At 37.3% G+C, this 14590-nt stretch overlaps 2 protein-coding genes across 5 annotated transcripts in view; one reads left to right on the forward strand and one right to left on the reverse strand.

Moving 5' to 3' along the window:
• The window catches only part of PDGFD (platelet derived growth factor D), a 249963-nt gene that overhangs the window by 202409 nt on the left and 32964 nt on the right, over positions 1 to 14590 (reverse strand). The window lies entirely within an intron of this gene.
• LOC120364650 (Y-box-binding protein 1-like) lies at positions 11737 to 13040 on the forward strand. Its single transcript, XM_039471131.2, is given in 2 exon segments — positions 11737 to 12113; positions 12115 to 13040. Coding segments are annotated over 2 exon segments (960 nt in total). The 3' UTR covers positions 12698 to 13040.

Below are 14590 nucleotides of genomic sequence, written 5' to 3' on the forward strand. Positions count from 1 at the left end.
TCACTACACACAGCTGGGTTTACATTTTTTTCCCCTACTAATGTTAATACCAAGAATTAAAACCACTGGGGAGTTCAGGGAGTTTGTTTTTCCTCTCCTTTCTTTAAAATGAGTATTTTCCTAGGAATTCCCATAGTAGGGAAAATATGGTATCCTGTCTGAGAAATGATCCACTTTTGTTTCAAAAATATCAAAACCAAAAGCAAACACAAGCTTAAAATAAGAGACCAGCAGCATAGCACATTTTAAAAGTTTTGACCATAACAGAAGTTATTTGACACCTGAGAAATAATGATTAGGTCCTTATTATTAGCCAGGATGCTGATTTTAAACAATAATGCCTCTTTTTTTTCCGTAACAGAGACTTTATAAAAGAAAAGAATATATTATATTTCTTGGTTTGTATATGAAAAGCAAACAGGGTGGCAGGGCAATTGTCTATTCAAGAAAAAAGTTCTTGAAATATCTAATTAATTGTCTCACACACTGCTTTATTAGTCTATGAAGACAAAAGCTATAGTTGCCTAGTGAATGTTAAATAATGAGTACAGGCATCTATTATTAATAAGTATTCTATCAATTTTTAAATCTAGTAAACAATGAGTCAATAATATCCTGAAGTCATGAGTTTAGCCAATTAAATATGTTTAAAGTGACATTCTTTTGTCTTTATTCTGAATTCATGAATTCAAAGGAAAAATAAATTAATTGTTAGCAAGGCTTACAATTTTAATGCGACTTTGAAAGATTTTTCAAATGTCCTTTATTCTGGACATACCTGTATTCCTTTGTGTTATATTCTTCATGAGATTTTAAATTTCTTGAATACTATTTATTCCTTTTTTCTGTTTTAGTATCTGTTGTAGTAAGTGGGTGCTGACTTTAGATAATTGAGGAAAATAATAAAAAACTTGTTTCTAACTGACAAAGGCCCAACTACCTCAGTACTTCTGCAGTTATTCACAAAGGTATGAAACTCAGAAGGAAGAGCACATTTGACAGGAAAAAGTGATTATTTTTTATCATGTTGAGTTTATATGACAAAGAAATTTGTATGATATTGGTAAAATACGGAAGTGAGATATTCAATAAGCAGTGAGATATTCACATAAAAGTCCAGCTAAGGAGAAACACTTAGCAATCAATAACATACAGATGGTTATTGCAAGGATGAGTACAGATGAGATCATCCCTTAGAAAATGTACAAAGTGGAAAGAGAAGGGTCCTAAACAGAATTCTGGAGAAAAGTAACTTTAAATTTATCAAACCAGTTAGGAGGGAAGAAAGGTTGCATATGCATTATAGGAAGAAAAGTCAGAGCAATTTGTGGGCATTTCTAGGAGGTAGATTCTGTTTAAGGCATGAAAGGACTTTCTTAATATTGAGCCACTAAGTGTGAATGGGCTGTATAATACGGTTGTGAATTCCCTTTTCCTACAAGTCCTGTATCAACATCCATTAGAGTGGTCTCAGAACAGATTCCTATGAGTACAAAACTAGCAGATACTTAAGGCCCTCATCTTCACTAACTGTAAATATTATAGATGTTGACATTCATTAAATTAGCCATGTTAATATTCATTTCTCATATTTTTCAGAATAGATTCATAAAATGTATTTTCCTTATCTAAGTAGCTAGAAAAAGTTTAGATGCTTTTTACTAGTTTACAGTGAAGCAAAGATTTGATAAGCAAATGTGATTGATTTAATAATTTAATGAGCTTTTTAAAGTATAGTCTCTAGTCTAAACCATACTATTTCCTGAAAGCTCTAAGAAAATGAGTTTCCTTCTCCAGCAAAGCTGTACTCCACATGCAGGCTTCCCTGTTCACAGATATTGTTAAAAGATTTAAGATAAAGAAACTTAGAATCCATACAAGTCAGTAAAATAACTTTTGTAAATATTCAAGGAGAATATAATAAAAATGATAATTTAGCTGGTATTTCTTTTAAGTCAGGTGAGTCAGAGACATTAATATTCAGACTTATCTCCTTTTACTGTTAAAATTGCTACAACAAAGGAGGACTCGGATAATGCCGATCTTTATAATTAAGCTTTTTGTATTGACTAAAGAATCCCGATGTCTCCCTTGGGCAGTCCTGTTAAGTTTTAGGAATAGCTGAAACTTAGTACTTTATTGTATTAAGTCATAATGGAAAAGAAAGACAGATATGAAAGTAATACGTTGGTAATGAGCCTCACTGATGGTCAGAAAACGTGTCTCCTTCACAGCATGGCTCAGAGGTTAAGAAGCATGTGCTCTGGACTCTGAATTTGCTGCTTACTAGCTATTTGACCTTGAGTAAGTTACTTAACCTCTCTAAATGTAAGTATCTTTATCTGATAATAGGGCTAAATATATATTTCACAGGGTTGGTTTTGGAATCAAAAGAAACAATACATATAAATGACTTCAAATAATAAAAAAAGGACCTATGTACCCTTTTCTATTTCTGTTCATTATTATTATTACATTATACTGAGAGAATTTCTACCTTAATAAAAATGCTTGTAAGATATTTCAATTTCACATTTTTAAACTGTTCATATGAAAATTTTCAGGGACATACTTACTTGAAAATAGCAGTTACATATCATATGTACTCAGACCTAGGTTCAAATAAAACCACATAACACTATCCTAATATGTTTCTTGTTTAGACTCTCCAGAATGTCCCACTACTAGGAAGATTTTAGGAACCAAATTACATGTTATTACTTTACTGTGTATTTACCAGTGACTTTTTTAGAGCACAAAATATTATCATAATTTTACATGCAAAATACCAAACCTCCTATAATTTTATTAGCAAATGCCTGGCATGACTCCTTCTGATGCTGAAGTTGGACAATAGGTAAAGTTGTTCATCCTTTGACCAACAGTGATGGCATCACTGCACATCAATGGTGCCAGGTAATCAATTCAGAAAACTAGAATAACAGTGACATCGTTACATAGAACAAGCATTTGTAACCTTATACATATTATGCAATAAAAAACACAGCTCTTAGGCTAAGTTTGCAGCACTGCAGAGCAATCCAATGTGGTCACAGTAGTGGGGAAAGAAAGGGGAAAATCCTTTCCTGCCACTCCTGACATTTCCTTTTATGTGTAGAGAACTCTACTAGCCTCATATCCTTAGCTTCTCACTGCTCCTTTACTCATTCCCACAAAAGAGTAACTTGGTCTACACGCAATGAATTTGGAATAAAAATCTGGCAATGCATAGTCCTTACTGCCCTTGCATTTGGGACAGAGCAGCCTCTAAGCTGGAGGCACAAACTCTCCTGGAGCAGGACACAGGGAAGCCCTTCCCCAGTCCAGCAGGGCTAGGATCTAAGACTGGAATACCACAAGCAGTAAGAAATGTCACCTCTAAAGGACGTTATCAGTATCAGTTTTACAAGTTTTATCTGTCTCATCCTTTTGCTTGTTTCTCAGTGAAAATAAGGTGGGGAAAATATATACTATTCATTGGGTCTTTTTACACCCAAACAAGTTTCAATTATCTTAACAGTTTTTAGGGAGAAAGACAATCTTTGTTGGTCATTTCCTATGTGCTAGGCTTTATGCCAGATGCTAAAGAAATAAACATAATTAAGATGCTATTTCTGTTCTTAAGGAGATTATGGTCAAGCAAGAGAGGGACATATATGTAGAGCATATTAACCTAATGTGACAGGTGCTATATAACTGACATGCTCACGTCAATCATTTGTACAATTCTCTGTTTACAGAGGCTGAAAGATATGCTCTTCTTCAGGCATCAGTAACAACTCTTTGCCCTTTTCTTTCCTATATAGCAGTACATACCACAATGCAAGTTAAAAAAAAAAAAGTTAATACAGGAATAGCTGGAAAGCACTATAATTTAGAAAAACAAAATCCTTTACAAACGATAACTTCAGAGCAACAAATTACATGAGCCTTCACAACTGCACGGGAAGCCTTGGTGTACCTCAAGGCTTTAACCTCCACTCAATGGAGTTTTTTGAGGGTACAGGGGGAGTTCATAAAGAACTTCAGGGGAACAAGGCCCTCTAACAGAAGAAATCCCATGTCCATACCCGCACTACCTCTGCTTTTTCCTATTTTACTTCACAAAAGAGAAAAACTAAAGTAAGGTAGTAAAACACCAAATAAGAATTTAAAGTATGAGGTAGGAAGTGGCAAGATTTGAGGGTGAAGTGGGAGCTGGAGGCCAGGCAATGAAGCCAACTGTCTTTTCAGTGAATGATTCCCACATTTTGCTACACATTAGAATTGCCTGGACATCTTCCAAGATGTTGATGCCAAGATCCCATCCACAGATCTTCTTATTATTATAATTAATATGAGGTGTATTCAGGACTCAGAGAATTTTTAAAGTTTCCAGGTGATTCTAATGAGCAATAAGTCAGAAAACCAGTATTATAGACAAAAGGGGAAAAAGTGATGAAGCCAGATTGACTTTTCAAAGGGAAATATGCTGTGTGGAAATCTAACCTGGTTCTAACCTGGTTCTAACAAGCAGTGTATCACACATGCATTACAGTCTAAACTATCTATGCGAAGTAATTGCAAAGAATAGCCTTTACCATCACATCCAGTCTTGATTCACTTGCATACCAGCCAAGGTTTCATTTGTTGGTTTTGCAAGCAATGAAAATTATTGTGACTTAATTAAAAATATATGTGTTTATGTATGTGCTATACAGTGGTGTGTGTGTGTGTGTGTGTGTGTGTGTGTGTGTGTGTGTGTGTGAAGGATACAGAGCTCAAAAAATTAAAGATGAATGTGAACAACCAATCAATGCTAAGATGAGTGATAAGTAAGGCAACACTCAGGGCATCTCTGAGAACATCAGCACAGAAATGTATGGACCTAGCTAACAGCACTGCCATTTAGTTGTTTAGTTTTTAGCATTAATATTTATGTTTAGTGTTCTAATACATTTAGTCTCCTTGCCTCTCTCCATTCCTGTTACAAATTCCAGGGAGAAAGTGATTAGCCCAGGTTGGGTCATAGGAATTCCCATGGGTCAATCAGTAATAATCAGGAAGACCAGAAGAACCAGCACAAACATGGCAACTCAGGGAACTGCTGACAAAGTTTTGCAGCATCCCAGCTTCCCAATCCACCCAGCCCCAGTTTCTGTCTGCTACATCTGATTAAGTGTTAAATCTCCCCTGGACCACCTGAGAAGGAGAGAAGAGTATAAAGGGACATTACCTGTGTCCATGAAAAAATGCGGTCTAGGTGGGTCATACCTTAGTAAAGGATATGCTACTCTGAATAAGAAAAATGAAAGATTAAATGCTGGTGTGTATACAAATTGATTAAGCTATCAAAAATGCAGCATAATATACTTTGAAATTTGTGCCCAAACCCAGCTCCACCCACTCATTGGTTCATCTCCACTAAATGCTAGTGGTTCCCTCCATTCATCACAGCAAACAAAACACCTATTGTGCTTTCAAACATTTCTTGACTACAGTGTCATCCCTGGCTGAGACCCTCTGGATACATCAAAAGGCTGGCACAAATGGATGGCTCCATGCACGACTGCATGTGTATTTCTGCTTTCCTTTACAAGCCTGTCAAAAACAGTGAATAAAAGATGTTTGCTATGAAAAAAATACTGATTCAGAAGAGGCGGTATAGAATTGGTTCTGTAATGAGAAAATTCTGATTTGAAATTCTGGCTTCTCATTTGGAAATTTTATTTTACCTCAATAAGCGTCAATCTATTGACCTTTAAAATGAAGGCAAGAATCACATCTACCTAGAAGATTTACTGTGAGGATTAAAGGAAATAATGCACATTGATAATGTACATGAAGCTCTTGGCATTGTCCAATACATAAAAAATGCCCAATAAATGGCAATGGTTGTTATTTGTGCTGTTACCACTAGTATTGGTGCTCATAATTCTTAATTACAATATTGAATTCAGAAATTAAATTATCCTCATGGTGACCTAGAAATGTAAATTCCATACATCCCATGATAGAATAGAGTTTCCAAATTAAGGCTGTGACCATCAGCCTTATAATAAACATTGCCGTGTTGTGCAGTTACATACTGAAAACTCTGAAATAAACTGGAAACCAGCATAGGATGTTAAAATATAAGAGACACAGCAAATTATAAGAAATCTGACAGCATAATACAAAGCTCTGCCTCAAACTGGAGCTTCATATTTACCCAAGAACTAAGGTCTCACTCTGTCATTGTCATCATCTTTTTTTTTCTCTTTTTTCCTTTTGGCAACTTCAAACTTTTTAAAAATCTTTCCAGGTAGCACTGTGTGGCAGCTATTTAAGCAACCTGGAGAGTGGTTTAATGATGAGGAAGCACTGACACATAACAGCCGCATGAAAATTTAACAGCACTTCTTGTCAACTTTCCCCTTAACCTGCAATGTCTCCTCCTGTGATCATCTTGAACATGAGCAGACACGCAGAAATAAATACATGCTTTTCCAGTCATGTCTCCAGGAACAGGTTCTCTTTTGAATTTGTAACATAGAGAAGGAAAGGGAGCACTGTGCACCAGCATCAGATTCTTCACTGAAGCAGCAGGGTGCAAAATTGCCATCTTAAAAGCTGGCACCTGAGATCCTCTTAAAGTAGAAATTTCAAGTTAAATACTTTGATCGTATTTTTGGAGGTAGAGGATGAGACATGAAGTCAAGAGTTAAAAGGAGATAACAGGCCAGGTGCAGAGACTCACACCTGTAATCTCAGCACTTTGGGAGGCTGAGGTGACTAGATCACCTGAGGTCAGAGGCCAACAAGGTGAAACTCTATCTCTATTAAATACAAAAAAAAGTTAGCCAGGGATGGTGGTGTATGCCTGTAATCCCAGCTCCTTGGGAGGCTGAGGCATGAGAATCACTTGAACCTGAGAGGTCAGTGTTGCAGTGAGCTGAGATTACACCATTGCACCCCAGCCTGAGCAACAAGAGAGAAACTGTATCTCAAAAAAAAAGGAGATAACAAGAAAGAAATATGAAAAACACTCAACATAGGAAATTAAAGGGTGTGACAGAGCATAAAAGATAGAGAATAAGAGAGAGGAGAGAAAAAACTAAGGGCCAAGTAGCAAATAGGAGGTTGCAATCTGCAGAATTTCAAGTGGATGGAAGAATACAAGAGGTATATGATGAGGCAGAATACCCCTCTACATTCTAAGTTCATTTGTAATGCCCCCTTTTCTCTACCAAATCTTCAAGTGAAGTCTAATGCAACCACAGTTTCCTGTGAGGTCAGGTATTCAGGAGGCACTGGCAACCCCAAGGAATAGCAGAGACATTGTAATGAGATATTTGCTTCTCTAGATCTAAGGCGATGTGCCTCGAAGCGAATGAATAAAGGCTGCAGCAGTTCTGACAGTGGTACACAGAAGCAGCAGAAGTGACTCCAGGTGAGCATGAGATTAACTCGGTTTTTTCCAAATGGCCATAGAGATGATCTCAGCTCTGGAAAGGGCAGTATCTGAGCAACATAAATTAATGTCTCTGGCTTCTGAGACACAACAGAAGATGAAATGGCCTTACATCAGTCTTCACTATACTCAACTATCCTAGCCTCCTTTCTGTTTGAATATACCATGTGTGCTCACCTTCAAGGCCTTTGACTTTGCTTTTGTTCTTGAATATCCTCCTTAGAGCCTGGCTCATTTCTGTCATTCAAACTTTGTTTCCAACATCCTCAGAGAGACTTTCTCAGATCACCTGGCTAAAGTTCCTCCCTTGCCCTTGCTACAGCTATTTCCTATCACTTAATCATGTTTTAATCTTTTTACAGACATTCTAAACTTCTGATATTTTTTGTTCATTAATTATATTTCATTGAATCTAAAATGCCATCAACTATAAGATGCACATTATATTTGTGTACTTCTAAGAAAGATAAATGCTGCCAATTAAACTGACACAATATTTTCTTATCATTTTGAATCCTGATTATACATTTTAATTGTAAGTGCTCTTTTAGATTTATGTAGACATTGATTTTTATCATATGTCACCCTTGTACAAATGCAAATAGGAAAATACATTGTTTACTGTTTTACAAGAAAACATGAGGTTGTAGTCAGTCTTTGCTTCAAAACAATATTAATGTCCTCAATATCAAATTTAGTTCTCAATGCTCTGTTTCTTTCCTTTCTGCAACAACAAAAACTTTTTATTATAATGTCAAATCAAAGTGTAATCTTTTCAAAACATTTTAAATGGCAATCAGACTTAACTTATGTAGTACTAACAGTGCATGTAACTTAACTGAAATGACAACAATATGTCCCTCTTTGAACAAGTTTGGAAATAACAACTACAACACTCTTTCTGCCTTGCCAATGGTGAAAAAGACATTATTAATTGTGAGCAGCATCTGACTTCAAAATTTTAAAATGTGAAAAGCAAATGTGTGTCTTAGAATCAGTCAAATAAGCTAACTTTTTGTATACCATTTCTGCCACTGCTTCTCCATCATTAAAATAGAAGGTCTATGAGAAGAGAGATTTTGCCTACATATCCTTAGAGTCCACACCATAGTAAGTATTCCAAAAAATATTCATTAAAAGAATGAGAAGTATTCTCTCTTAAAGTCTGTGCTTTACCACTCAGGATGTAATATCTCTGTCAACTTATGAGTGGCATTTCTGGTCTAGTAATTATACCTTGAAGATTTGCTGCTGCCAATGAGAAGACTGGTACCTAATCTCCTTTTGACAGAGACACTCTCCCAGAGGTTGCCTTTAAGTATCCTAAATGGCAATGAACTGTTAAAAAAAAAAAAAAGTGATGGTCGGTGATCTACCTTTCGATGAGATAACCTCTAGGCTGAAATTCTCATTTGCAGAAAGCTGGTAAAGTGGAGATAAAACTGACAAGTGGCAGCAGGACGAATCTTTGGATGTGTGTTCTAGAGACGATCTGTTTAACAAAAAAAAAAAAAAAAAAAAAAAAAAACTATCCCCTTACTGTTCCCTTCAGGCTAAGGAAATCTAGAGACTTAAATACCTTCTGACATGGTGAGCATGCCAAAAAACAGGTAAGCACCAGAAGTACAGATAGTATTAGATAAAACTCTTTTTATCTAATTGTATGAAAATTCATTCACTCATTCTAAGGTCAACTTCTTATTGTTTTCCTTGATACTCTTTGAGTTCTCTCATTATACTTATCCAGGTAAAACTATACTGAATAGATAGAAGTCCTGATAAAAGTCATTTGAAACCATGCATATTTTTTAAAATTTGCACAAGTAGCACAGACTTGACATGTACATACTCAAATGAATTTCAGATATTACTATAAAAATGTTTTTAATGCTCTAAACAGAGAAGTAACAATGTAGCTACCTACTTCTCTAGGGTTAGAAACAAAATTCTTAATGACCTCTCTTTGGGTTCCCTAGAGCCTCTTTTGCAACCTCTTTACTTGGGGGCTCTTCTTTCATTCTAGACAGGAAGTAGACTAATGAACTAGATACCACAGATAACGTTAATACATCTTTACATCATTATTTTAAAGAATTATTTATGCTAAATATTGATGTTCTCATTGACACCATTATCCTTTTCTCATCTAACCCAAAATTCACTCTGGGACAGGAAATGAAGATTATGAGTACAATTAGTTGATTTTTCAAAATAAATCTAACTCCTTATTATTAAACCTATCTTTTCATAAAGTTATGAGGATATAACAAATGTACAATGTGATTGCAATATATATTGTGCAGTAACTGGATTGTGTAGCAAGGATAAGATAGGTTATGCTGTAGTAACAAAATAACCTTGATATCTCAGCAGTTTAACTCAAAATGTGTTTCTTGTTCACATAAAATGCAGTGGCCCTCTTCATCATTTGGAACAGTAAGGTTGTCACAGTAGGGTAAGAGACTAATGGAAGAGGCATACTTACTCTTAACTGCCACAGGCCAGAGTTGGCAAATGTCATTTCTGTTACTGCTTATAGCCTAGAATTAGTTATGAGGAGTAAATGAATATTAGCTTCCTATGGTAAGTAGCATGGTACTTAGCTTGGTACTCAAATTATTTGTCAAATAAATGGAAGATTAAATGACTGCCAGCAACCAACAAAATTGCATGCAACAATGCCACCTTTCCTACTTTTGATTAATACACTGAGTCTGTAGACATTATGAATAATTTCATCAGGAAAAGTCTGGCACAATTTTATAAACTAAAGCATTTCATTTAAAAGCTGCAGGAACTTCTGTAGCTGAACAACTTTTGGGCTGTTTTTAAAAAGTTATAGTGATAAGCAAAGTTTTAAAGCTCTCATTGTATTTCCAGCTTCAATACTAAGGAGAATACAATGAAGATATCCAACCCTATTTACACACTTGGAGTTGTGTAGTATAAGTGATGAAGATGCCCCTCATATTCAAAAATGGCAGTGTTACTTGTGACAAATGCTCCAGTTCTCTGCAAATACTATCCTCGCTTAGGATCTTACTGACATGTTTCACTGTGTCATCCAATTTTTAATTCACAGCAACTAGTTCTCCTTGAATTAAACAAATAAAAGTCACTAGCATTTACTGAAATGCTGCTATGTGTCATATAACGTAATAGACAAGGATCGTGAGGGCAAGACCATGTAATGAGTTCCAGTCTATCAATTAAAAAAAAAAACAATAACAAGAAAACTGAGGCTCGAAGAAGCTCTGTAACATGCTATATTGTGGCAGACCCCTGAGTCCTGTTGTATTCTGTATGCAGGATTCATGCATATCACTTACCAGGGACATGATCTGGTAAAAAATAAGATACCTAGCAGCCACCAGAAAGAGCATTTCTTAAGTGCTGATATGACCCATGTCAAGACAGACAATTGTGCAATCTCATTGTTGGACCAAATGAATCTCACAACTACATCCATTTCTGTAGCCTTAATCATTTCTATCAGCCACTAATAAAATAGGAAGCATGAAAATAGCAACTATATTTTTGAAAAGTTCTGTTTCCATTACCATTTTCAAGTATGAACCCAGCTGTGTGTATATTACTGAATGTTTAGGGGTTACACACACAGATATAAATGTATACTAACACAAATGCAGTGCCATCTTTGGAGAACTACACACCACATAACTATTGAAAACTCAGCAGTATTAATGGAATACTCACATTAAACACTAGCCTTAGCTTTTTTTTTTTTCCAGCTGCGAAGTGTCTCTAATAAAGTACTTCCCATTAATCATAATTAAAATATCTTAAGCAGACTATTAAAAGAAATTATTGTGTTGGATTAGAAAATTGATCACATATACAAAATAGAATTCCAAACTGGGATAATAAGCTTTAAAAAAAAAAAAAAAAAAAAAAAAAGCTCAATTAATTCAAGTCATAAAGCTTCAGAAACAACTGGGTTTGAAGAGTCTTACCCTGGCTTTGGGCATCTGATGATAGCCCATCCACAGGATAGACTGATTCATCCACTCACCCACTCACTCACTCATTTATTTATGAAGCACTTCAAATGTGTCAGGTCCTGTACTAAGCTCTGAGATCTCACACACACTGTATCCTCAAGAAGCACAAAGTCACTATTCCAGTTAAGAATGTAAGAGTCTGGAGTTCGATCGGTAGCGGGAGCGGAGAGCGGACCCCAGAGAGCCCTGAGCAGCCCCACCGCCGCCGCTGGCCTAGTTACCATCACATCCCGGGAGGAGCCGTAGCTGCCGCAGCCTGCCCCAGTCACCATCACCGCAACCATGTGCAGCGAGGCCGAGACCCAGCAACCGCCCGCCGCCCCCGCCCTCAGCGCCGCCGACACCAAGCCCGGCACTACGGGCAGCGGCGCAGGGAGCGGTGGCCCGGGCGGCCTCACATCGGCGGCGCCTGCCGGCGGGGACAAAAAAGTCATCGCAACGAAGGTTTTGGGAACAGTAAAATGGTTCAATGTAAGGAACGGATATGGTTTCATCAACAGGAATGACACCAAGGAAGATGTATTTGTACACCAGACTGCCATAAAGAAGAATAACCCCAGGAAGTACCTTCGCAGTGTAGGAGACGGAGAGACTGTGGAGTTTGATGTTGTTGAAGGAGAAAAGGGTGCGGAGGCAGCAAATGTTACAGGTCCTGGTGGCTCCAGTTCAAGGCAGTCAATATGCAGCAGACCGTAACCATTACAGACGCTATCCACGTCGTACGGGTCCTCCACGCAATTACCAGCAAAATTACCAGAATAGTGAGAGTGGGGAAAAGAACGAGGGATCAGAGAGTGCTCCCGAAGGCCAGGCCCAACAACGCCGGCCCTGCCGCAGGCGCAGGTTCCCACCTGACTACATGCGGAGACCCTATGGGCGTCGACCACAATATTCCAACCCTCCTGTGCAGGGAGAAGTGATGGAGGGTGCTGACAACCAGGGTGCAGGAGAACAAGGTAGACCAGTGAGGCAGAATATGTATCGGGGATATAGACCACGATTCCGCAGGGGCCCTCCTCGCCAAAGACAGCCTAGGGAGGACGGCAATGAAGAGGAGAAAGAAATTCCAGGAGATGAGACCCAAGGTCAGCAGCCACCTCAACGTCGGGACCGCCGCAACTTTAATTACCGACGCAGACGCCCAGAAAACCCTAAACCACAAGATGGCAAAGAGACAAAAGCAGCCGATCCACCAGCTGAGAATTCGTCCGCTCCCGAGGCTGAGCAGGGCGGGGCTGAGTAAATGCCGGCTTACCATCTCTACCATCATCCGGTTTAGTCATCCAACAAGAAGAAATAAGAAATTCCAGCAATAAGAAATGAACAAAAGATTGGAGCTGAAGACCTTAAGTGCTTGCTTTTGCCCGTTGACCAGATAAATAGAACTATCTGCATTATCTATGCAGCATGGGGTTTTTATTATTTTTACCTAAAGATGTCTCTTTTTGGTAATAACAAACATGTTTTTTAAAAAAGCCTGGTTTTTCTCAATACGCCTTTAAAGGTTTTTAAATTGTTTCATATCTGGTCAAGTTGAGATTTTTAAGAACTTCATTTTTAATTTGTAATAAAAGTTTACAACTTGATTTTTTCAAAAAAGTCAACAAACTGCAAGCACCTGTTAATAAAGGTCTTAAATAATTTAAAAAAAAAAAAAAAAAGAGTCTGAGCTCATGAGAGAGGTCTAGGAAATGGGTGGAGAGCTAATGAGAAAATCTATTAAACACAGGCTCCAAGAGCTTTGGAAAGACAGAAATGGAACCACTAACTCTCTGAAAGCCTGAGAAGGATTCTCAAAGAAGGTGACATTGGATTGGAGTTTGGAAAGAGAGTGAGGGGCCTCCAGCAAAGAAGTGAAATGGGATGAGGAGGGATAGAGGAGCATTCCTAGTACAGGGATTCCACGCAGAGGCAACTCTGTAAACTCTAGCTTTGAAATCTGCAAAAGGAGGCCATTGGGTACCACTCAGTTTCTTTGTACACAGGAAAAGACCTAAAATTGTCTCTATGACTTAATCCTTGGAGGCTAGTCAGGCAAGAGAGTCAAGACTATATATGACTAAATGCTCTAGCTATTGTCCTATAAACATTTTATAGAAACAGAAATAAAGTATCTCTAAAATCACATTCACAGGCTTCTAATTAAGCATGACAGATTAAACAACTGTGTTCACCTTCCTTTCCTCAAAAAATCCCACCAATCATCATCTCCCAGTGTAAAAAGATAATAAGTAATGTCTAAGTTGACAAATCTAAAAACAGTATTATATGCCAAGAAATCACAAAACAAATGCCATTTAAAGAAAAAAAAAATGAGACTCTTCTGGGGATTGGGACTTGTGCATAAGAAGGGATTACTAGATCACTTTTCATTGCTACAAATCCTGAGGGATTTCTGCTTGACTTTTTTAAACTATACGCATGTATCATTCTGGAAAAAGAAACATTTTATACATTACAACATCAATGAAGTATGAATGAGATTTAGCTTGGATGTAACTTTTCACAAATACACCTTTTCCAATAGAAATAACATGCAAAGCATGATTAATCCATACTAAATCTTTGTCAAGACACTCTACCAGGCACAATCACCTTGCACCATACCAGTCTGTCACCACTTTTATGTTTTATGAAGAATTTGTCCTGCCTGCTACACTAGATGCTTTTAAGAAACAAACAGACATTTGGGTCAACTCCCTTGTACATTTTACAGTCACATTTTACTAACATATATCATAGATTTTTAGAGCTGGAAGGGTCTTTAGAATGCAACTAGTCTAATGTCCCCATTTTGCACATGGAAAAAATAAGCTGGAGGTCAAATAGCTCCTAGTGACTGTGCTCAGAAAACAATCTAGAGCCCCTCCTTCCTGGTTCATTGTTCCATGAAACCAGTATTTCCCAAGCTTAGATCTACTGAACTCTAAGATTGTGATACCATGTGGCCTGAATAATACTAATAGTATCAATATTAAGTCCATTTTTAAATCTTTCTGCTGTTTAGAATTTGAGTAACAAAAGAAGTTCCTTAAACATTGGGCCAATACAGAAATGCATCCTAAATCAATAAAATATTATGTCACTCTCCTGATGAGTATAAACAAGAGAGTTTCAATCCTTTCCCTTCTGGGGC

The sequence above is a fragment of the Saimiri boliviensis genome, chromosome 6 (genome assembly GCF_048565385.1).
Source record: "Saimiri boliviensis isolate mSaiBol1 chromosome 6, mSaiBol1.pri, whole genome shotgun sequence".
Lineage (NCBI taxonomy): Eukaryota > Metazoa > Chordata > Mammalia > Primates > Cebidae > Saimiri > Saimiri boliviensis.